The sequence below is a fragment of the Fringilla coelebs genome, assembly GCF_963513975.1.
Source record: "Fringilla coelebs genome assembly, chromosome: 20".
Lineage (NCBI taxonomy): Eukaryota > Metazoa > Chordata > Aves > Passeriformes > Fringillidae > Fringilla > Fringilla coelebs.
Genome location: NC_140046.1, coordinates 4,971,752 through 4,996,750, shown reverse-complemented (window position 1 = coordinate 4,996,750; position 24,999 = coordinate 4,971,752). Strand labels below are relative to the sequence as shown.

At 43.5% G+C, this 24,999-nt stretch overlaps 1 protein-coding gene across 1 annotated transcript; it reads right to left on the bottom strand.

The window, feature by feature from the left end:
• Nucleotides 1-1,051: 1,051 nt before the first annotated feature.
• On the bottom strand, nucleotides 1,052-24,547 carry PITPNA (phosphatidylinositol transfer protein alpha). Its single transcript, XM_084218975.1, has 12 exons — nucleotides 24,364-24,547; nucleotides 19,407-19,437; nucleotides 13,666-13,811; nucleotides 13,059-13,150; nucleotides 9,389-9,396; nucleotides 8,385-8,459; nucleotides 7,934-8,017; nucleotides 7,014-7,091; nucleotides 6,018-6,128; nucleotides 4,619-4,741; nucleotides 3,816-3,885; nucleotides 1,052-2,782 (listed from the first exon to the last, which is right to left on the bottom strand). The coding sequence occupies exons 1-11, from the start codon at nucleotides 24,381-24,383 to the stop codon at nucleotides 3,838-3,840; spliced, it is 816 nt and encodes a 271-aa protein (XP_084075101.1). The 5' UTR covers nucleotides 24,384-24,547; the 3' UTR covers nucleotides 1,052-2,782; nucleotides 3,816-3,837.
• Nucleotides 24,548-24,999: the final 452 nt, after the last annotated feature.

Here is a 24,999-nt window from a genome sequence, read left to right as displayed (position 1 = left end):
AGGAGGCGGAGGCGAGAGGCTCTGTCTAGTATTTTATTAGATTTCGTTTCCAATATGCCTGTATTGGAAGATTTAGGAGACAAAAAAGGCACAAACTCACATTTAAAGAAACGACGAGATAATCTAACCCATTCTACAAAGTGTGTGTCGCCAAAGGAAAGAGCACGGAGAACCCGTCGGGACGCGGCGGGAGCCCAGCGGGATGAACCCAGAGGGCTGCGGGATGTGAGGGGCGAGCGGCCCTGTCAGCAAACCAGCCGGAGGCAGGCTGGGGCTCGGGGGCTGCCCCTGGAGCCCCAAACCCAGATGGGAGTGGCGATCCCAGCGCATCCAGCCCCTCCGGATGGAGCCGATCCCGCCGGGAGCCCGCAGCTCCCGGGGTTCTCGTCAAAGCTGATGGAAGATACGGCACGGGAACGCTGCGTGATCTTTGCTATGCTCACTAGCAGGAACCAAGCGTCGAGACTGAAGGGTCTTTACAGGATTTGTCTATCCAAAGGCTGAGGGATGCTTTCACTTAGGATCAAATTGGAAGGACATAAAACAAAGGGCAGGGAGCAGAGGGGGAGGATTCAGGCTGAAGGTCCTGCAGTTTCCTCCCCCTCCCTCCAAGTTTTTCCACTAATCAGGAAAGCTTTGTGTAAAAGCTCTTACTCTGAAATCAGAGGATCAAAAAAGGATTGCAATGGTGGAATGTTACAATCTGCTTCCACGGCGATTAGTGTCATCAGATGGAAAAAGCCTCTTGGATAACACAAACTGAAAGAACAAGTGTGCTATGTGTATTCTCAGGTTGCCCTCAAGTGTAAGAATCCCTCAAAACGTAACCAACAAACATGAACAGAAGTCAGTGCATAAATTCTCTGTTAAAAATACTTCAAACTGAAAGAACTCTAACTGGGGCCTACACTCCTAGAATATACACTCCAGCTATACAACATGTCATGAAACATCCTGGTCCCGAATAGCCTCAAAGATTAAAATTTAGTTTCTTTATCTATTTTACAATAAACTTGTTTTACTTCTGCCAGGTGAGATTGCTAAAACCCCTCAAACCCCACCCCAACCCCGCAGAACCGTCTGAGGTCACTGAGAAGAGCCTGCCAGAGTTACTGGTACAATTCAGAGCTTATTGCACTTAGACATGAGTAAGGCAAAATAAACTAAAAATAAAGGGATAAACTGCCCCCTCCCCAGAAACCAATGCCATCCTCTCCCTCCAGAGCATTCCCATCTTCCCTCACACTGAAAACAGCTCTGATCCCAGCACAGCCTTGTTCAGCAGGGCATGGGATCATTTCAGGATATCCTGCTTGCAGGAGTGGGAAGGGCTGGAGGAGTCAGAGTATTACAGAATGCTAAAAAGACTCCTCAAAAGTGGTGATACACCCACGACTGTTTGGCATTCAGGTTTTCATGTTAGTGCTGCCAAACACAGAAGTGGAAAATAAAGTTATTACTACTAGGGGAGGGAAAAAAAATCAAACATTGGGCCTTAGGGATAAGGAAAGAAGTAGGATTTTTTTTTTCTCATATGTATTGAAGAAAGCAGCATTTCCTTGATTCTGTTCTGCTGAGTTGATTGTCTAAAGCTGATATCAACATAAGGATAGTTACAGTAAATATTTGAGTTCATTAAATAATGAGAGCTCTTTACACTAACAGCATCCTCTATGATTTATAATAACCAACAGATATCCTAGCAAACTGCAGGACTTTACAAGTAGTTTTTCTTACAGCACAAAAGGAGCTATTTTAGTCAGTCTTGCAATGGGAAGAATATTATTGCTGAGCAGAACCACCGCCCCAGGCACCGGGATGCAACCAGGTGCCAACATCTCTCTTGCACACCAGCCTTTGCAACATCCCAATTTGTCCAGGGAGAATCACATTGTTATTATTAGTCAAAACCATTCCAGCTTTGTAAGTTATGGGAAGTAATAATTAATAAAGAACCAGGAAGTTGCAACATGTGTCAAGAAAGATTCTGTAAGACTGACGTGCACAGCTGGAGGACAACAGAGCTACATGGGCTGGAGACCCCAAATGGAAACTCAACAGGGAAGTGCTGAATGCCCCAGCACAGGGCCTGACTGCAGCTTCTGGGCAGTCTTTAATTCATGTTTGTTAAGACAGAACAAAGTAATGCCCTGCAGAAGCCACAAATCCCAACTCACCACAAACCAAGAACTCTCTGGCTGCTCCTCATGTTGTACTCAGGTTACCTGCCATTAAATATCTCCCTCTGGGAGCAAGGGTGAGAGCAGAACATTTCATGGAAGAGTTTTGCACTTTTAAATATGGACTATTTCCCTCTCCAAACAGACATTCAAAGAACAGTGAAGGGCTGGGCAGAAACAAAGGTGGCAGTTTATCCCACTTGGGAAAAAAAAAAAAAAAAAACAAAACCAAAACCAGAACAAAAAAATTCTAAGTCACCACATCACAAGACTATTTGAGCTAAAAATGTCACTTGGAAATCAAACAGGGCCACATGGAAATTGGTCTGAACACAATGAAAAAAAGAGGAGGGAGGAGTTGTAAATACAGATCTCTAAGTCACACGGCCCCAAGGAGGAGGAACCTCCTTGGGATGCACGTGCTAACATTGGAGTGCTTAGTACCAGACTGTCTATTTGCTCACAATATTAAGGGGCATCTAGAATTAGCTATGGGAGGTTTAAAATCGCCTGCCAGCTGGACAGAGAAAGGCTTGATCCAGAGATGGTCCATCAGTCAAGGGTGTGCATTCCCTGGGCCTTCCTGATGACTGTCTTGCAAACTGAAACAAAGAGACAACAGGGAAATGTTTCAGGATGGCTCTGGGAGAGCAGTGTGCCAAGGGAAGTGGCAGACAACCTTGAGAGAGCAAATGTGAGTCAGGCTGTCTCCAGGCAGACAATGCACGGTTACACTGCAGCGCTGATCCACAGGACATGAGAGAGAGGAAAATCAAGTGGCTGAAGCTGCATTCAAAAATCAAAATATTTCTATCAGAGACACTCCCTCACCTCATGTTCCCCACTAACCACCAAGCAACCAGCAGATAACAGAGGGCAAACAGAATAAATAGTGAGTACTCCAGGAGGATGTGGTTCTGCCCCACCCCATTCCTTCCAAGGATAACTAGGATGGCATTTTACTGCCCTAACAACCTTTCTTCCCAACATAAATGGACAATCCCTTCTTTCTCCTTGCTTTCTTACCTGTCTAATACTATACAATACAATTGTATATATTGTATATTTTTGCAGTGTCTAAGAAAAATTTGGCAAAACCAGCCCTCAAACTGATGACATATTTAACAGAATAGAAAGAAAACAAGTCAAAAGCTTTAAAATGGTCATTGCTGCTTCTCCTGCAATGCCCAAGTGTTACTCCAAGCCTTGGCCCATTAGTAAATACTACTTACTAGCAATAGAAAAAATAAATTCTTCACAAAATGTTTGGAATGCTCAATTTCCAACTGTATTCTAAGCATTTCCATGTCTAACTCTTTTTGAGACTGACAAAAGTTTCCCTGCAAGTCATGGAAAGTAACATATGCATTACAGAAATAATAGCAGTAAACTACAGAATATTCTAACACATTTTTCTTACACTTTTCACTCAGACTTTTCTTTAGAATAGTTCTGAAATGAGGCAGTAAACCTCGCTCATCAACCTGTCAGTGAAATGGCTTCACTATAAAAACAATCAATAGCACAGATTTGCCTGTCAGAAGCTATGAACAGGATCATTCCTCACACAAATGTTGGGGGTTTTAAACCAAATAGAGCAATACAGATTTTTGTCAAATCTCTTTTGATACCTACAGTGCACAAGGAAGGAGTCATATTAGTCATCTGCAGCCGACATTCCTTTCACTGGATCTTTTTCTCTCATCTGAAATAGGAAAGAAATGTTCAAGTAATGATTCTCACCTGTGTTATCTCAAAATTGATCAGTATGGAACACCTCCTGTGTGTAAGACATTGATTATATCTCAGCACCTCAAATCAGTGATTGTGAAATGCACATGCAGGCATCACTTCTGGTTAAGCTGTGGGTTGGCAGCAGATTTGGAACCATTATCCAAAGGGCAAGAGTGTACATGAAACTGTAATGAAATATCCTGAGGCTTGAAGGGAGAGAAGGGTGCAGGGCAGGACACAAGCCACAGAACAAGGTTCTCATTATTACCAAACTTGTGTTTCTCAAAGTAAGAAGGCTGTTACATACCCCCACTACCTGCTTATGGTACTTAGAGCTATAAAAACCTTTTACTCAACAGGTTTCTGGCAACTAATGAGGATAAAATCGACCATTCAGCTTTGAGTAAAAGCAAACAGAAGATATTGAGGCAGTAAATGAATCATTGCCACTCAGCCCCTCATTACCTGTGGTTCAATACATTTACTGGCTCAACAACAAACAGAAGGAGAATTCCATAATGATCAGGAGGAGATGCCAGCACGATGGACTCATGGCCAATCATTCAAAGCACACACAGCATGACCTAAATAGCAGGAGCACAATTCACACCATGCCCTGACAATGCAGCAGCCTTTCCTCTCTGCTGTGCTGGAGAGAAGCAGTTTTCTCACACAACCCACACCTGCCCTGCTTTGCCACTGACCTCATCCAGCTGTCTCTTGGTCTCCTCCTCCATCCTACGGATGTCCTCCATAGTCAGATCAACCCACTTATCAAGCCAGCAAAAGAGCTGCCGGTGGAAGTTTGTGAAGAGCCTCTTTTCTTGCTGCAAAAGGAGGAATAAAACACAAACCAGCTTAGTCACAGGGCAATTACCATGGAGCTCACAGCACTGGAACAATTTTCAGGGATGTGTAGAATCAGCTCCCTCGCCCACCTTTCCATCTAGCTGCCACAATTGGAAACTGGAGATAGCTAATTTTTATTCTTTTATCAGAATATCTAATCTAGAGCCTTGAATCCCCAGAGAAATGCCTTTTTTTTTCCCTCCAAACCTAGACAGCAGTCTGCACACTACACTGAAAGAATTACTGAATTTCCTTTGATTTGACAGTATTGTTCTGACTGAATAAAGTGCTCCAAGCTGGGTTTACTTAGAGCATGAAAGTTGGTCTGGAAGTGCAGAAAAAAGGAGAAACGGGTATTTTTTAAATTCTTAACTTGCTAAAAACTAGAATTTAGGAAATGTAAAGGGCTGACATGCACCTATCTTTTTTTTTTCTTTTGAAGTGACCTAAAAAAATGCCTAAACTTGTTTTTCAAAGCTAAAAACCTTTCAGCAGAGGTAACTAATGTGCACAAACTACTCCAGGTTTGGAGCAATTTATTTCCATTTTATAAGAGATAAGCTAGGCAAAATCATTATATTAGACAGGGATATATAATGCCTCTTGGAAAGACCTCATTAAGGAAGGACACTTCAGTTTTACCAATTATGGTTTCATATCTCATCAAAAGCAGCTTGAATACTTTGATGCAAGCCTGTAGATACTCATAAATAGAAAGGGATTGAAGACACTGCATTATTCAAGACTTTTGTTAGAGGTATTTGAAACCCTGCAGCACCATGGTCATTCCCCCTTGGAGCTGCCTTGATTGTATCAGCAGAGAATTGCTTTTGCAGAAGCAGCTCTGTGGTTTATCAATATTAACCACTGAGAAGTCTCTGTGATCTGAAGGCACAGGAGTTTTATGAACACAGCACTGCCTGGAAAACCACACACAACCATTCCCTGTGCAGCATCCTGCTGCAGCTCATGGGTTATAGACTCTGCCACAAAAAGCTCTTTTCAAGATACCATTTAAGTTTTAATTTAATAAAGTTTCTCACCATCTGCTTATTTTTCAACACAGTTTTTCCAAGCAGCAGACCAGGAGAGGAAAATGTGACCAGAACTCCAGGACTTGTCAGAAAGATCCTTAGCAGCAAATTGAACCCAGCTTAAACTGAGTGCAGAATTTCAGGCAGAGGCATTGCCTGTACAGCAGGTGGGTGATGAAATGAGCCCCATTCCCACATCTCTCCCCATCCCAGAACTTACCTTCTGTATAAAGTTCTCCACTTTATTTTGCAGACCCCACCACTTGAACTTGACTGTTACCAGCTTGTAAGCACACATGTATGGACAATCTGACTGCTTCCCCAGGTCCTTCTGCAAAGACACAAAGATATCCACATTAAGCCTCTAGCCAAGTATCTCCAGGAAAGCAGCTCCTTCAGTCCTAACTGTGAAGTCTGCCCACAATTCCCCACAATCCTCTTGCATTGTTACACCTTTCTTATATTTTATTGACAAGTTTTGTCACACCTTTGCTCACCCTTTTTCAAGGCATGATGAAACTAGACCCTGGTTTCCTTCACAGGTGGCTTTCCCTCCATTCTGAGAACAGACTATTCCTTCCTCTCCTCTGTTGTCCACTCTTTCTTCCATTAAAATTATGTCTTTCAGCATCTTCACTGTTATACCACGGCTACTTTGCTTCCTTAAAATTCTCTTGATAAAGTCCCTACCTAAAACATTTTGGAATTAGATTTATATCATCTGAGTCACGATTATAAAGTCTTAAAAAAAACTCTATAAGGTTTCCTATTTCCCATCACAGGAGCCATAACCACTCTCCCCAAATGAATCACATCAACCTCAGCTTCTGCCACCTAGGAATCAGACCTGCACACCAGTAGCTTCCTAAATCCCACCCAGGGTCCCTTCTAAAGACTGGTATTATATCTGCACTTGCAATGTCTTCAGATTCCAAGGATTTCAGTGAAAGGTTAAACACTGCTGGTCACTACTCAGCTATCTCATACTTGAATTCTCTTGGGTGAACCCTTGGGCTGAGCACCAGACAGCTCTAGAGATTTCCTGGAAGTCATTCTCTTTGTACCAAGCTCTTTCATTTCTTTTAAAATCAGAACAGATTCAGGACTGAGTTTTGTATTTCCTTCTGCAGAAGGGATTCTAGTGTTTCCCAGTGTATCTTTGGCTCCAAACCCCAGTATCTGTCCTAATACAGTTCCTGAACTCATCAATACAAACCTTCCAGTTGGGACCCAGAGGCCCACGTCCAGTCTTGACAGATTTAAACCTTGCTGGATCTTCTTCTGCCTTGTAATCCTATTGGACAGACACAAAGATTAAACACAAATTATCCTACTGTTTCCCAGCTGTTCTTTCACACAAAGGATTTCTTTCCCTGGCCCAAGACTAACCTCTGCCTTATCAAGAGCTACTGTTTTCAGACCTCAACATTAGGTCAGACACTCTCCAAGGAAATGTATCTCCCCACTGTGCTGTGTCCTAGACCTATGAAGAAGTGGTAACAAACTGAGATGACCTTTGTAAGGCTATCAGAAGTTCTGTAGGATATGTTTCCTGTAACCACTTGTTCTCTGGGAGCTAAACACTGCTGTTACACAAAGCAGCTGTGCTATCTAGGATTTTTCACAGCACTGTATCAGTGTGACGCTCACATGCTGCTCACTAGAAGAAAAGTACAGTCAGACTCACAGTACTACCATGAAAATGGTATCAAATACTGTTTGAAAGTCAGGAAATTCAACCATTCCATTTTTATACAGTTGACTTTTCTTCCCAGTAAAGAAACACCCCTTTCTTTCTCACAGTAACTGGAGTATTGGCTACATCATTTCCAGATACACTTGTGAAGCCATGGGTCAGTATCAAAAAGAGGGAAGTTTAGGAGAGATCCTGTGTGGAAAGGGGAGTGCCATTTCCTGCTATTCAAACACTTCATTCAGCTGCACTGCTGGAGAAATACTGTTACATGCACAGGCAACACATTTTACAGGCAGTGCTGACAGTTTTTAAAAGCTTTTCCTCTGGCTTCCTCCACTTGTCCTGCTGGCTGTGACCACCCCTGGAAGCACAGTTTGTCCATGATCCCCCCTTTTAGCACGAGGCCTCCCCCCCAGGGAGCTGTTACCCACCTACCATACCTTGGGGAGTACTTGGCTCCGATCAGCAATGTCTATATAAATGGCTTCTACACTCTTCCATACCTCTGGCTCCAGTTTATGCACCTGCAGGGAAAAAACATCACCCAAGGAGCTGCTACAGTGACAAAACACTCCCAGCCTAAGAAAATATAAGGCCAGATGGAAATGCAGACACCCAGTGCTCCCCTTCCCACCCACAGAGAGGCAAACACACAGTGGGACAGTTTCCAAAGAAGCAAAGGTGTTCACACAGAACAAGGGTTTGGGGGTCAGTTTTATTCAGTTCATGTGAGAAGCCAAGAGAAGGGAGTCTGCCTTGGTAGTGAGACAAACATTTGAAATGCAGGAACACAGTGAATAGACAGCTCCACACAGCACTTCTCTAACCCAGCACAGAAAGCAGCACTGTGACATTAAAGAGATGAGTAAAACACATGACACAAGTACTCACATTCTCTTGTGTTCCAAGATCTGATTTATGCCAGGTTTCAATTTTGATCAGGAAGTCATCCTTCATATACTCATTCTGTCATCAAAATAAAGCTTCTTGTTATTCTAGGATATATAATTATATAAGACAAATATATAATTTGTCTTCTTTTTACCCAGATAAGCATTAGGAGAGTCAAAGAACTAAATCAAAGAATGAACTTTCCATTTGACTGGGCTCCAACTTAGGGAATTTCAGAATTATTTGTAACCAGATCATCACTTTCAGCAAAATTGATTGATCATTAATTACTTAGGATTAAATAAACCACAAGCTGTTCACAAAAAAACCACCATAAATTCTATTGTTTTAGTGAAACATTTGGAGTTTATAAACAGCTTTTTCTTGAAAGGACAATATCTGCCACTCTATTTAGAGTTTAGAAGGGGTAACATAAGTTAGCTAGGCAGAAACTGTCTTTCCACAGAGATTATTGATGTAGCACTGAGTACATATTTTGATGCAACTCTTCAAATTAATAACAATATTAAACTGATGTGCTGAGAGCTTTTGACACTGTAAAGGAAGGGACAAGAAGCACAGTTCTGCCAAGTAAGCAAAAAACTTTCCATTTCTCACTATTACTGTGAGTAGCAAAGGACTCCCAAAGGTAACCCTATCCTGCCTCAGGGGAGCAGAAACAAAAGCACAAGCCAGTGAAACACTCAGCATGTAGAAAGGAAATATCAAATTCAGAAGAGATGAATCAAGGGGACAGCATGGTTTTTACTCAGTTTACCCAAGCAAGGGCTTGTTCCCATTTGTAGAGCTGAGCTTTGCTGAGCACAGACAGATCTCTGCCCATGGTCACATGGATATACCACCCTTGGTAAGGGCAGTTAATCTATGTGATCTTACAGTGATAAAAGCTAAAGTGCCTTTAGCTCAGGTTAAAGAGCTTCTTCTACCCAGAACACTTCATTTCAGTCATTATTCCACAGATTATCAGTAAAAGCAATACTTACTGTAATAACTGGTCCAAGAAATCAACACATGGAAAGAAAGAGACACAGTACTTTAGTGAGGAAAGACTGTACAGCAACCACTGCCCTCCTCCCACTCTCAGCCAAACAGGGACAGCTCCAGCTTCCCAGGTACCTCTGGGGGAAAGGACATGGAAGTTGATAAAATCCAGCTAACTTCACCCCCTTCTCCTCTGGAAATTCTCAAGACTCAGAGAAACCCAGAGGAGCAGCAATTAATTATGCACTGCCACTTGTGCTCCCTGGCCTGCTGCCAGCTGGATGAGAAGATGGAATGAGTATGTTCAGCTGACAGCATTTTACCAATCCTTTCTCAGCTTGCAGATAAGGAGCCTCTCCATAGTTCCAAAGGAAACCCATGCTGGATTTCAGGCCAGAGCAGCCATGCCTGGAGTAACCAGACCCTCTGCATCTCTGCTGCTCGTGGTAACTGAGCTCCCTGGACACCGAGGCTCAATTATTCAACACAGAAAAGCAATTAAAGATCCTGTAACAGTCAGCATCTGCTCTACCTGAGCAATTCTACTCGAGCAGAAGGAAGTCTGAAGCTGCAGGTGAAGTTCTCTGGCCTGTTCTGAAGTCTAACATCAGGGCTTGATTAAGGAGCAATTTGGTTTTGAAGGTATTGTAACAATTTCTGGGTTTCCAACCCAGCAGCCTGCAGACAGTTACCATCCCAAATCACCTATCATGCACATCCAGCTGCCTTAATTACCCACTGCTGGGCTTGGACTGTTCTAAACCACTAACATGTGAAAATTGCTTTTTACAGCAATTTTACAGAAAGCCAATTATTTAGACTGGCATGTTGGGCTGGAGGGAGAGAACAAGAAAGCAGAGCTGAGGCTAATTTTTCAAAGGCTGAACTTCATCTCAAAGAACATTTAATTATTTCTGCAAGAAGGAAGTGGGGTTTCTTTCTGGCTAGTCCAACAAAATACAGAATAAACCAGCAATAATTATAAACCAGGGCCTTCCCACTTTGCCATGACTGTGTGCTGTGACTATGCAGCTGCCCCAAAACAGGTTCCTCCATCTCCTTAACTTCTTCCCTGTGGGGAAGACTCCTCATTTGTAAAGAAACAAATTAATCTCTTCAGAAATGTCCACTGAAACTTCAGTGCTCAGCTTGCTACAAATTAGGACCTGCTTCTTGAGGCATTCCAGCAGCAACTCCTACATGTTTCAACTGCAGTTATAACTCCTCAGTTTCTTGACATTTGGCCACAGGCCATGGTTACACTCAGAGTGGAACACACATCAAATTGCTTTTCTAAAAACATTTAAGCAACATTAATATTTAAGTCAGACTGCAGAGAAGAACACTGTTCCCCTTGGCACCAGCCCACAGGTACAACTATTAGACAATCCTCACTTCATTTCTACTGCAGAAGTTGTGAAACCATACAATATCAACAACCCCACAGTTTATACTCTCAAAGGAACTAAGCAAGGCTTCCATTCAAAGTACATAAAAACAACATATTACAGCACAAGGAAGTGCACAGTACTGCAGAAAGTTATAAACTAGGCATTTAAATTCCCTCAATCTCCAGTATACTTTGATAATGGCCCATAATATGTATATTAATTGAGCTTCTCAGAGGAGATATAGGGAAATGGAAGAAGGATGCAGTCATATAATTAAAAAAAATACCACAAGGCACAATTAAGTAAAAGCACTGCTTTATTCCAGTTTGGAAGGCTCTATGAGCAAGCAAGCTGTGCTCCAGAGACAGCACAGCAACACCACCTTGGACAGGAGGGCACAGGCAGAATCACCAGCAGCTCCTACACTCAGGTTTGGCTCTTACTGGGTCCCTGGCTCTTAAATTTCAGATTCTAGTGAGAGGGCTGAAAGCCTGGCTGCTCTAAGCCAGCACAGCAATTTCTGCTGCCCAAGGATTCACAGCAGGGCATCCAAGTCTCCCCACACCCAACCAAAACACGGAGTGCATCCAAAGGAAAATGGTCAAAAAAGGCAGCCCCACAATGCATCCATGGGCTCCCACATCCATGGGATCTCTCCCACATCCATGAGCCCTCTCATCCACGGGCTCCCAAACCCAGGGGTTCTCCCCTCCTGCCCAATCCCAGCCAAAGGAAGGTTTCAGTAACTTTTTCAAGCTCTCTTGCTTCATGTCAGGCTGGCAGATTCTCTAAACAGATTTATCAGCCTCCGCATCAAAACTGCCTTCTGCTCCAACCCCCTCAATAAAGCACTTTTTACCTCATGTTATGATGCTGTTTATTACAGTTGGGGGGTGGTTTTTTTTTTTGGCTTTGTTATCATTACTAGCATATTAAAATCTGAAATATCTTTGATTGTGTTGAAAAGTCTTGTACTTGATTTTAGTAAACCATTCTTCAATGGAATTTTATTAGTGTGTAACTGCTGAAGGATAAACAGCTTAAGAATAACAAAAGAAGTAACTCCATACCTTTGTTTCAGAAACTGGTGGAGAAGGAAAAGAGGAGGTGGAGGATACAGCCAGGCATTTAAATCAGCTCAGTGGGCTTAACATGGAAATAAACTAGACATTTACTAACTAATTTAAGTAACATGAAGCAAGAAAACTGCATAAAGTTTAGAAAGCTTGTGAACAACTTTGTTTCCACATCTTCTGTGAGACATTAAAAATTTATTCTAAAGTTAATGGCAGTATCTGAATTTTGTATTTGAAATATCCATTCCGCCAGACTGCTGCATGTAATTTCACAGACTGAAGTAACACTATCCTCTCCCACTGCAGAGCTTTTTCTTTCTTTTAAAACACTTCATCTAAAATTTACTTAAGTAAATTGTCAAAAAAGGGGGGTTTTATATATTGAGTTTCAAGAACAGTTTGAATTTTTAAGTGTTTCGTTCCCATAGCAACTGTACCACTACCAACTAGCAGCAAATGTATCCTTCAGAGATACAAACAGCACAAAATGCTGCCAAAAACACTACACCAAGTTTGGAGGCAAAGTCAAATTTTCAGTTTACAGCAGCGAACACCAGAGGAGCTGTAGTGGTTAAACACTATGGCTGGTAACTTCAGTAAGTAAATACTAACCACTCCTGTAGAAAATAGATTTGACATTATTCCAGCACTTTACACAGCTCCCAGAGCCTCAGCCCTGCCTTTACAGATGGATTCACTTCAACTGCAGCATCCTCTGTTCAACCCTCACTGACCTCAGATCCTGCAAGTGAGCAAATACCCATCACTCAACACTTGTTCCCTTCACCTGCACCAAGCAAGAGGCACCTGAGATCTGCCCTGTTCCCCTCTTGCATCTTCCACTTTTCCCCACCTGGCTATGTTGCACTTGAGCACATAAAATCACCCCTCATGGATTTATTTCATCTGTGTTGCACAGCTATTCCTTTAGGCAGACTAACAGATATCTCTTGGTCTGTTCTTTCTCTCTCACAGAGGAAGGTCGTTCATGAGCAGCACATTAGACAAGGGCAGTTCTTTTAACTCCTCACTGTATTTTGCTTTTCCTGACCACACAAAGAGCTCAGAGAACAGAAATACAAGATTTGAGAGCTGGAACAGCTTCTCTACTGATTGCATCTTTCCTTATACCCTCCCCTATCTTTTTTACCCCTGCCCCCAGAAAACAAAAAGGGAGAATCCAGAGTCCTTCCTCAGGCACTCACCAGTTCTGCAGTAGGGATAGGCATTCCATGCTTTTTCATGGATATTCAGAGCTCCTTCAGGGGCCAGCATTCTCACAAATGTTGGCACTTTGCTGCAGAATTTGGGAATAGGAAGAAAGGCATTGATAAGGACTACATGGAATGAGAACTGAGACAGGCAGGACTTCATCTGGAATGCAAACACTAGAGGATTTGCACAGCTCTGGAATTGGTAGGACTCTCCCTAGCCCCATTATGATGTTTTCCAGAAATGCTAAATCAGACACATTAATATAAATCTTCTTTACATAATGAAAGATAAAACAAATAAAAAAAAGAAGCTGAAAGCAGGTTGAAATCTAGGAGATGTTTTTTTCTTTAGCCAAATTCAGGTATGAAAATACTGGGTGGCAGGATCAGACTTGCTTTGAAAAGCTCAAAGCCAGATTTTCTTGGGACAACAGCCACGTTTCCAGGGGAGGGTGGATGTCCCAGTGATGCTCACTACCAGGTGCTGTTATGCTCCTGCCTTCTGCACCTTTTAGCCTTTACATAATCTGTGATTTACAGCTGCTGCAACCCCTCTGGTTCCTCTTGCCCAACTCTGGGAATGAATTGGTTCCCATACCTCTGTAGGTGGTAGATCTTGTGTGTGTACTGCCCACGCTCTCCATCCCTCTCGTAGGGTTCGTTCACCAGGACTTCCACTCCTTCACCTCCACCAGTTTCATTTTTACTGGCTTCTGCCACAGAATACAGCTGCCCCACTTGATACTGGAGAAGTTAAAGACACATTATTACCATGGCTATAATTCAGCTGAAGTAATAACTTTGCCAGAAGAAGCCAAGGACAAATTTATTACCCGGGGAGAGGGCAGAGAAAAGGACATCCACTTGTATGGGCAGATAAGCAGCTCATTTAATTTCATTTGAGATAGAAAGCTTGAGTGGTAGTTAGGAGGAAAGCACTGCCAGTAAAACACTTACCTTTAACCCTTCAATGTCAAGCTCCAAACCAACACAGAATCAGGAGAAAGCAGGAAAGATGAAAGGAGCATCAGAAAGTAAGAAAACACAGATGACCTCAGGGATACTGTAGCAAAATCCATTGGGTTTCACTCTTTTTGAGTGACACACAGCTGTCCCCACAAAATTGAGACTAAGGCACTGCCAGTCCTGAATCAATAAGCACACAGTGCTGCATCCAGAAGAGTGCCAAAGAAATTCACATCAAGCTTTTTCACAAAATGCAGGGTAAGGGGGAAGGGAGTGAAAAACTTCATAAGGCAGACAGAAGATAAAGGATACTTTCACCATCTGATTTAAATGCTCCAAGAAACAAACTTGGACTGTGCACAGCTTAGGAGCCCCAAGGGTCAAACATGAGCATCCCCTACATGTAGTTCAAACAACTGAGTATGAAGCCTGAAGTAAAGAGGGTATTTTCATTCTGAAAACTTTATCTAATGAAATAACTAAGCCAGTGTCCCAAATGACCAGTTGATCTATGCTGCCACTGCTCCCACTCTTATTTTTCCTATTATCTTTGATTTGGATTGTGTTGTTTTTCCTCTGTATCACACTTCCTCTTAGCCACAAGTGTAAACCACTCCCAGGGAGAGCACAGGATTTCAACATATAGTAAAATTCTTACCCTAAAATCATTTCTCAGAGTCTTACAGACATTCACTTGGCAGCATTATTTCCCAGAAATCACTTCAAGTACTCGATACTACACAATTTCTTTCATAAGAGGCATTCACAAATGTTTCCCAGGGCAGAACAGAGGAAAAACCAAAAATAAACAAATGAGAACATTCTCCTCTGCAGCAGATATAAAGATTAATACACTCTTGCCTCTTGTAGCTGAAAAGGGGGATGTAGAGCTCAAAAGAAACATGATCAAATGAAGAAAATTCACACAGGTCTCTCTGAGGCAAAGTTAGATGAGCAAAGTTTGAGGATGAAGAAGCTAAACCACTGACTTAAAAGGAAGAGTTCTAACTTAGCAGAGTTAAGTCTTCAGAACTCTTAAGTGAGCAAAACAGCAACTGTTGCCAAAGGCAACAGTACAGGGATGCAATCTGAAAGGGTAAACCACAAAGTGTTTGGCACCAGAAGTGCAATGATTAAAAAAAAAAAAAAATCAACCACCAAAACCTCCTAAAAATTCCATAACATAACTACAAAGCAATGCAACACTGTTCAGGCCATCTTCCTTTTCCACAGCATAAGGCCCTGCCTCAGAAACAGGAATAGCACTTCTGAAAGGCAGCCTGGAAAAGTGGAATACTGCTCAGAGCTGAGAACCCAGAAATACTTCACTGGGCTGGAACATCTTCTGCAAGGAAGGAAGATTTCCACAGTCGTTAAATTTTGTTGTCACAGCATCCAAAATAACAACAGTACCCAAAGCTCTCTGGTATTTTGTGCCATCTGGTGCCAACAAAGGCCTGCTGGAAAAATAGATGGAAGCCAGAGTAACAAGGCTAGGTGTCCTGGCCTCAGCTCATGTGGGGCAGAACAAAAATCAGACCATTTCCAAGCTAAGAGCAGCAGCTCTGCTGGATCTTTCCAGAAGGTCCTGGCCCAGGTTACATGAGCAGCCCTCACTTGGCTGGACAGTTCCTGCACTGTCACAGCAGGTTGGGTTTCAGTCTGCATTTTGGGCTGCAATACAAGTCTCTGACTTCTGACATTTCATACACCACACTGCTTTCCTTATGACTCCCTACATATGACCCACACAAAGCAGAACACTCACCTCCCTCCAGAAGAGCAAAACATGAGAGTTGTGAAACCTTAGAAGCAAAGTTGCTTTAGCAGAGTAAGAGCCACACAAATACTCATAGAACAGAGTTTATTATGAGTTTGGTAAGTACAGGATTACAGGGGAGGACTGAATGGCTTTGCAGCAAGTCCCAGGACAGAGTTCCAGGAGCACAAACTAATTCCTCTTAGTAACAGCCTCTTATTCATTCCTTCTCCCTTTCAAATACTTGGGTCAAAGTTCAGACACTAAGAAGATAAACCCTTTGGTTTAACATCTTCACCATTTAAACTTCCCTGTTATTTCTGAGCCTTTAATCACATTGATAAGAGAGGAAAAGGCCCAAATAAAGCTGTCCCAATGAGCAAATCCCACATCATTCTCCCTGCAAAGGCGAACAGAGAGAAAGATTTTGACTCTAGGAATCTGGACTCCAAACAGACCTGAGAGCATCAAAAAACTCCTCTTCTGCAGGAAGTCACCCCTCTTGCTCCGTGCCAAACACCTCTTATACAGCTAAGAGAATATCTTCATTGCACCAGATTTCCTCCAGCAGGCCTGATCTCAACACAACCATCTTCAAGAGCAGTTGTTTTCCTAAAAGCTGCTTTGAATGCAATTATTAAGATTCCTGTGTGTTTGGCAAGCTCCTTGCCATGTGAAAAGGAACAAAGAGGCAGCACAGAATGTGTACACACAGCTCTAATCCATACCAGCATTTCAGTGGCAGCTGGCAGAGACACCCACACGAGTCCACGCTCCCCAAGCTGGCACCTGACGCTGGTCAGGCAATGGGAGCAAAGCCTGGCACCCAACACTCAACAAGGAGATTCCCTTTGCTCCCCACAGTGGGACAGGGGAGAAACCAACACAGCAGTGCAGCTTGCAGCCTGCACTTGAGCAGGACTGTGTTTTGGCAGGGTTTCCATGTAGAAGACAGACTGCTACAGTCTAACTCCTACATGCCAGCTCTCGAGTTTTAGTCATCGCCAGGGCTTCTCTTGCACTGTTTGGTTCCCAGCTTGGCTAAGCAGCACTGAGCTCTGTGTTGATTAAGTCACAGCTCCCCAATGCCTTCCTGATCACCAGTTTTCTCTTGAATTCCATTCTTGAATTCCATTCTTGAGATCCATTTGCTAAGGGTGGAGACTGAACACCGAATCCCTGGTATATCACAGAACCTCACAAAAGACTCCCTCAACCCTTTCATGATGTCTCAAAGTGACAATTAATTTCATTTCCTATCTTACATCAGACTTTTGCCAACAATTTGCACATAGAAGGTGTGAACTTTTAAGCCTTTTGAGCAAAAATCAGGCATATACAAATGAAATAAGAAGTCCTCCTGCTAGCCAGAGATGCTTCATGAGCAGCTACACAGTCAGAAGCAATAACAAGTCTCCAGAGCCCTACTTAAGAGTTTTGTACACAAGGAAATCCTTGAAAGCAATGAAGGTTTAACAGCTGGTTTGTAGAACAGACAGCAGTGCAGTGACCAAGTGATGCACAGATGTGTCAGCATCTATGCACACAGGAAGGGGGATGAGGCAATAAACACAGCAGCAGTCATCCTCTGAGTCAACACTGGAAATAACCTTTTTTCTTAAGCACACCCAGCTACACAGGCAAAACCAAGTGAACTTTAGAACCCTCTTTGCTCAGGGAACTGGCTCCTGAAATCTGGCCTATGACAGGAAAAACACCACAGCTTGGAAAGGGACATCACTCATGGGACACGATGACAATGTGCATGTCTGGGGAGAAACTTGATTTGGTCAGGTTGGGGGTTTCTCCACAAGGCAAGCACTGGACCCAGAGCAGAGCAATACATGTCCTGAAACAGATAATCCCAGGGCACCCACACAAGGAGTTTGCCAGAGACTGACAGGTTTATCTGCAGCCCAAACCCTCAGTTTTCCACTCAGGCAGTTTAGACACAAGGCTCTGAACAGCCAGGGAGGGACAAGAGCACAGCCAGGGATTCGCTTTAACTGGATGAAGGCTAATCCCAGTATCAGAGAACTTAGGAAAACCCTCTGTTGGGTTCCATCCAGTCTAACCCCCTCAAAGAAACAATCTGTATGCTGATGCTTTGACTTTCTATTTACACAGCTTGAAGCCAAGGAGCCATATCACTACAAGGCAGGGTTCCTGTTACTCAGGGAGAGTCCTTTCTGTCCATCGAGCTCTAGCAACCTGCCATTTGCCCACAGCTTTCTCAACCTGCAAGTTTGCATCCTTTGCTTCCTTGATAAAGCTGATCATGTTACTCCTTCCTTTGTCAAGCACTTGCTCTTGTGAGTGGTGCTCGGGCACAATAAAAGACCCAAACTTCCCTATCTCATACTTCAGTCTGACTTCTGTTAAAACTGCTGGAAACAGACTCATGCAGAAAGCATAAAAGCTACAGGTAGGGAGCAAGCAACAGACAGAACTTCTGGCATTAACAGCCTTGTTCTTGCACTAACACAGATCCAAACCCACTCTCTGATCAGAGTTCTGGGCTTTCTGTCAGCATCTGATACCTGTCACAGCAGACTGAGCCACAGGAACAAGAAACTCAGCTTGGACACTGCTTTTGTTTTACTAGCCAGTCTGATGGCTGCAGGAATGCACTACATGAAGTTCTAAACTGTGTTCTGTCAAAAGAGTGAGAGTTATAAAAGGGATGTGCTTAAAAAAAGTGCTGCCATGAGCCAGCCCACCACTGTCTACGCCACAGTAGCTGGTATATTCAGGGGAAAGAAAAATGAACAAGAGTGCTGTTATCACAGCTCTCCCTAAGAGTTAGAACAAGGCCTTGATCAGAGTTCACAAACCCAAGGCTTACAGCCAAGGATCACAAGGAAAAAATAAAACACATCCAGAAGAAGGAATCTGCTACAAAAGTGCTATAGACTCAGTCATTTCAATTTCTACCTTGTTAGTATAAAGATTAAAAAATTCAAAACACTTATACGGTTAGATTCTCTTCAAGAGTGATGTTCAATGCAGGAGGGAGGAAGGAAAGGCAAGCTGAAAATCAGAGGAAACAGAAGGGAAACAGCCACTGAGTCTGCACAGCTATTCCATGGGTGGTTTGGTGATGAAAATCACCCTGTCCAATAGAAAATACATCTCTTCTCTCAATTCAGCTTTATCTAAACAAAAAGAAAGTTTGCTGTATGTAAGAGCTAAATAGCACAGGTCTTAAAAAGTCCTTTTGCTATGTGAGCCTCCTAATTCTTGATCTTTGCCTGAAAATTTAAAACAAAAGAGCTCCAGCAAAACACAGTTTAAAAGGTGATTTAAATCTGTACTAAAGCTTCCCCTTCATGTTAAAAAAATAGAAAAGAACAATAGTGCTAATGAAAAGGAAACTGCACTTGAAAACAGCCTGACAACTCAAGATTTATAATCAGCATATCTGAAAGTATTTTATAAGAGAGATGATTGGCACCCTCAGACTTAATACAATTATTTGGTCAAAAATGATGGTGAATGAGTAACAGCTCACAGGGGCTCCTGAAGACAGCTTGCATTTTCCAGTTTTTGTTCATGCTTTGATCACAGGTTTATTTACAGTCCTAAAGCCAGGAAGCAAGAAGCAAAGAACTTACCTCCTCCACAGACACGGGCAGGATAACGCGGCTGGAAGGGAAACAGAGACGGAAATTAGCAAATATCCCTGCAGCCCCAAAATTCCCACATTCCTCACAGCAATGGCTGCACAGCTCTCCTCTCCCCCCAGAATTCCAGCATCCACCCAGTACTCATTGGGCCAAAGACTATTTATATAACAACCTCAAAGAGAAGCAATACATGATAGAGCATAATTGCAACCCTCTCTTAAAACTCTGTAATTCAACTGGTGATCCCTCGCTGGCCTACAAACCCACACAGCATCAGCACAGTGGTGATCCCTCTCACTCCATCCTTTCAGCAATCCCATCTTATTCCTCATCAAGCTGCTGGGGAGGTTTCTGTGGGCCTCAGCAATTCTGCAGAGATCTGCAATAGCCACAAGGCACTGCATGATTTGCTCACATGTCCCAAAGCAGCAGCAAACAGCAAAGGAAAGGCTTTCTCAGAGCTCACTGCAAAGCAGGGTGCTGCCACTGCTTTAAATTAGTCTTTTATTATTATTATTATTATTATTATTATTATTATTATTATTATTATTATTGTGGTTTCCTAAATGCTTCTGAGAATCAACTGACTGGACAACACAGCAAAAACTGCCTGAAGTCACACAGATTTTTTTGGAAAAGGATCAATTTAAAGCTGACAGAAATACATGCTTGTTAAGGTCTTCTCCAAAACTGGATCTGTGGTTGACTTCTGCTTTCAGCAAGGATGATGCCAAACAAGGAACCAAAGCAAGAGACAAATAGGAAATGGATATGGCTACCACGGGCAGAAGAATTCCCAATTCTTTAGGAATTAGTCTCAAAGGAACTAGGACACAATCAGGAAAAAAACCCTTCTGTATTAATAAACTGATTATAAAAAAGCAACAGTGGTGAAAATAGAATTCTTTTTTTACACTTTACCAAAAGAACAAACTGCAATAGGGGCAAAAGATTACAGATTATGCAAGATTATTTGTGACAGCAACACTTTATGCTGACTGCAAAGTACTGCAGAAAGAACTACTGAGAAGTGCAAATGAAGTTCAGTGTCAATTAAGAAAAAAGAATAATGCACTATAGGGACTCATTTTCACCAAACACATGGGGTTAATGAGCACCAAGTTAGTTATTGCCAATATCTTGTGCCTTTATGGAAAAGCAGCAGGAAACATCAGCTCAGTGGTAATTCAAAAGTAAATCCAATATTAGAAACGGAAACAGCACACAGAACACACACAAAAAAGACAATTATGTCACTAGAATCTCCCACATATCAACATCTTGAATATTGCCCATAGTCCTGGTCACCATATCTCAAAGAGGATACAGAACAAGTAAAGGAAGTTAAAAAAGATGATTGGAGATGGGAAAAAGGTTCTGTATGAGAAGAAAGCAGTAAAGATTTGGCCTTTCAGCTTGGAAGAAAAAACAGCTAAAAAGCTCAGGTATGGAAGAATTTTAAAGATCATAAATGATGCAAAAATGTGAATGGAGAAGGAACAGTGACTGTTTTAAAACAGAAAAATCATTAGACAACAAATTTTAGATCAAGTCACGTGTGCTTCCTTACATCAGGTTTACTGAAGACATGGCATTCCTTGCCAAACACAGGAAATAAAAGCAATTTTTAAATGGAATTTGAAAATGGAAATCCATGTGCCACTTGCTGGTAGGATACATTGAACTATAATTGTTTAACTCATCGTTACATATTGTTTCCTGAAAATACCTGCAGAAAGGCAAGAGGGGAGAGGACAAACACCAGTGTGGTGTAAGGGAGGATTAAAAAAGGAAAGGGATTTTCACAGGTAGGCTTTGCCATCGAGCATGATGTTGGGTTAGTTAACTGAATAAAAGTGCAATAAAAGAGGGGCTGGATGATAAATTAAAGTGAAAGACCAAGAAAGAAGGAAAAAACTATTTCTTTGGAATGGAGTTAAAACATTTTTCTTCAGAAAACCTGGTGTAAAACATTGCTGTAAGCAAATGAAATTCCATTTAGGAAACTGGAAGACACTAAATCTGAATTGTTATCTTGGAGTTCAATGGAGAAACAGAAACACAAACAAGATCAATGGTTTCCAGTTTGTTCAGCCCAGCAAACCAAGAAAGTGGGGGTGAAAACCACTTACAGGTAGTCAAGTGATAAAGGAGGAGGAGGGAAAACTCCTCAAGAGGATCCTGAGGAAAAGCTTTGCAGGAGCTGCAAAGGGAACAAAGATTCCTGACTTTAGGACAGAACTTGCTCAATTTATAAGAAATTATATGATGTGGTCAGCCTGAAAATGGTAAGGAACATTTAAGATCCCTGTTAGATTAAAATCTGCCTCAAATGACAGCAAAGGGAAGTACAGCTGCAGGGAAGGTCAGTGGCATTATCGTCACTTCACAGGAAAGGGAAGTGAGTCTCCACACTCTGATTCCCCTCAAGGTCTTCCAAGGCAGTTTAAATCAAAATAAGGACAGCAAGCAAGACTCCAGCCAGCATTTACAAACCCTGACACCAAAAAAATGCAAACAAATGAACAAAATCCATGCAGCTGCTTTGCAGCACAGATGGATAGAACTGCAAGATAAGTCTGAAAGTCTGACAGGACATCAAATAAAAGCATTAAAGTCAGCACTGCATAACCATCAGGACAAGAAGCTGTTGAGAAATGATGATACAGACTTGTCTGATAATAAAATGTGACATCAGGTTTTTGTTCTATTGCTCTATTTCTGTATCAGCTCCTAAAATACTTACAGGCATAATAAAACCCATCTGATTTACTAGGGAGAGTGTGACAAGGGGTCACAGAGATGGAAGAATAATCTGCTCAGATGAGATGAAGTTACAGATCATTTAGCTTTTTACCACCTATGGTAGGAAGGCAGCAATTACCTGCATGCAAGCAGAACTAACATAAGTAACAGCAAAGCACTTCAAACAGCCAGCTCACACCAAAACAAGGGGTTTCAACATGCCTTAAAAAACTGCTTCCTGGAACAGGAGATTTCATCAAAAACCATCTCAAAAAGGATGTAAATTGAGCACGCACAACATCAAGAATATTTAAATCTGAGCCAATACAGTGACACAACTCAGAATGTGCAACTGTCAGAGGTAGTGGGGGATCTCAGAAAGTCAAAAATAAATGTTCATTTGGAAAGTCCAGCAGCAACCTTGATTGTCCTTAGAGCCACATACGTCTTACTAAGGGCAAAACAAAGGGAAGAAAAGAAACAGTATAATGGCAACACTAAAAAGGTTTAGTGACCCTTTTGAAAATACAAATGGAAAGCTGTAAAAGGAAACCAATGTAGTAATTCTGGTCTTTTAACCTTTATTCTTAACGTTTACACTTCCCACCTAGTTTCTGAAGCAGACAGTGTGAAAGACCAGTAGGCATGCTGATATGGTGAGCTAAGTAATGTTAAGTAAAACGACTTTTGGAAGTGATAGTCACGAAAATGAACTGCTCATACTGTCAGAAATCTGATTCAAAATACATATGTTCTCACCTTTACAGCACAGCTCACTGATAATGAGCTTTATTGTGGAACAGGGTAAGGGATTGTGAGCAGAAGCATGAAAAAGATACATGATAACCCTGCCAAGGTGCTCTAAGAGGGAAAGTAGTAAATCCACAGGAAAATATCAACAAAACAGAGGTTGCAGAAGGAGTTCATTATCTTTTCATGCACCTGAAACCAAGCATTAGGCCAGGTTTCTGCCTGCTATCCAGTTTAACACTACAGAAGGTAATGGTGTTTCTGTGTTACAAAGAGCAGCTCTGCTGCTCCTGAATTCTACACTCCTATTGTTTGGATAAAAATAGCAGGGGTTTAAGGATTGGGGGAAAAAAAAAAAAGTTAATCAAGTTTAAAGGCAACTACAAGGATCAGTACAACCCTCAACGTAGTTTTAATATTTAAATCCACACCATGGTCCATAATCTTGCAAAGTAATTCCTGTAAGGAGGACACAGTCATGTAGGTAAATGTGTCTAAGAGAAGACCTGAAAACCCACTTTATCACGGGGATCACAGGTATCTTTTGGAAGGGGAGAAAGAAAAAATAAACAGAAAGCTTCTTCCATCAGCCAAAGGAAGTTTAAAATGATGGAATGCACTTAACTTGGGAATGCACTTGAGTTAACCTTAAGAATTGAAGAAAGAACTATGTGCAGAGTGCACACAGCTTTGAAGACACCCAGCCAAAGTGCACCGGTCCAAGAGCATATTCCACATTAGCAAGCAAAAAGCAGCTGAACCAAGGACTGTGACAAGTCGTGACTAATAACTACACACCCTCATGTCCAGCCAGTTTTCCACCCCTTCATCCCCATCACAGGGCAGGACAATCGCAGCAGCCTCAGGGTCAATGAAGAACTCCAAGGTGAGGCTTCCACACACCAAAAATATTTTGGAGCTACCTCGTTTCTGACATTCTCGGGAGTCCCTCCTTGGAGATTTCACGGGCGAAGGCGGGAGGGGATGAAAGCCAGGCTTGACGCTTGGCTCTGTTACAACGAGCAGGGGCAAGACGAAGACGCCCCTGCCTCCCTCAGAGCTCCCTCAGAAACCCCCGGGACTGAGCGGGCTCCGGCTCGGCCCTCGGCACCCGGGCACCGGCAACACCCACCCGGCACAGCCGCTGCGGGGCCAGCCGCCCGCGGAGGCCGTGGGGGCACCGGCGGCACCCGCGGAGCCGCAGAGGGGCCGAGCGGCCCCGGTGCCCGCCGGCAGCCGCGGCCCCCGCCCCGCCGTGACCTTCATGCCGCCCCCACCGCCGCCGCGGCCCTCACGGCGCTCCCCGTTCCCTCCCTCCCTCTCCGCGGCCGCAGTGCGGGGCAAGGCCGGGCCGCCCACCCGCGGCCGTCACCGCGCCTGGCCCCGGGCGCGGACGGAGGTGACCGGAGGGGCTCAGGGGGGCCGGCATGGGGGAGCTCCCCGCACTCACTATTCCTTGATGAGCACCATGGCGGCGCCGCCGCGCGCCTCCCGCCCGGGCCAGCGCCGCTGAAGGTAACAGGAGGCGCGTCCCGGAGCCGCTGCGCGGGATGGACCGAGCCGAGCCGAGCCGAGCCGCGCCGCGCCGCACCGGGACGGGGGGGCCGGGCCGGCGGGGGGGCCGGGGCGGTTCGTCTCTGCGGCAACGGCTGCGTCACCTCCGCGCCGCGCGCGGGGCGGGGCGGGGCGGGGCGGGGCCCGCTCGGCTCTCCCCGCCCCCCCGGCCCTCTCAGGCAGCGCGCGCCTCCCTCACGGGGTTCTGCCTGGATGGCCGCTGACGTTTTGAGCTAAAACGCCTGGGGTTTTTGGTGTTTGGTGGGTTTTTTTAGGTTCTCTCATGACGTGTAAACCGCGCGGTGCTGTTTCAGCTTCAAGGCTGGGCTTGCCAGAGCAGTGCCGCAGTCTTCCCAGCAGTGCCGCTGGCAGGGAACTCCTGGCAAGCCCTCAGGTTGTTCTGCATCAACTCATCAACTCATTTGAAACTAAAGCTGCTTCTGTAGGTTCTCTCAAGAGGTGTAAACTGCATGGTTGTTACGTGTTTCAGCTCGGGACTGGGGTTCCCGAGAAGTCTCCCTGCAGTGCTCCC

What these genes read in the sequence shown, in the direction of transcription:
- PITPNA (XM_084218975.1), bottom strand. Translation starts at nt 24,383, where the DNA reads ATGGTGCTCATCAAGGAATA. An exon ending in ATGGTGCTCATCAAGGAATA is followed by an intron (nt 19,438 to 24,363) that starts GTGAGTGCGGGG and finishes TTTCCCTTCCAG; the next exon opens with CCGCGTTATCCTGCCCGTGT. An exon ending in AAGATCTACCACCTACAGAG is followed by an intron (nt 13,151 to 13,665) that starts GTATGGGAACCA and finishes CAAATTCTGCAG; the next exon opens with CAAAGTGCCAACATTTGTGA.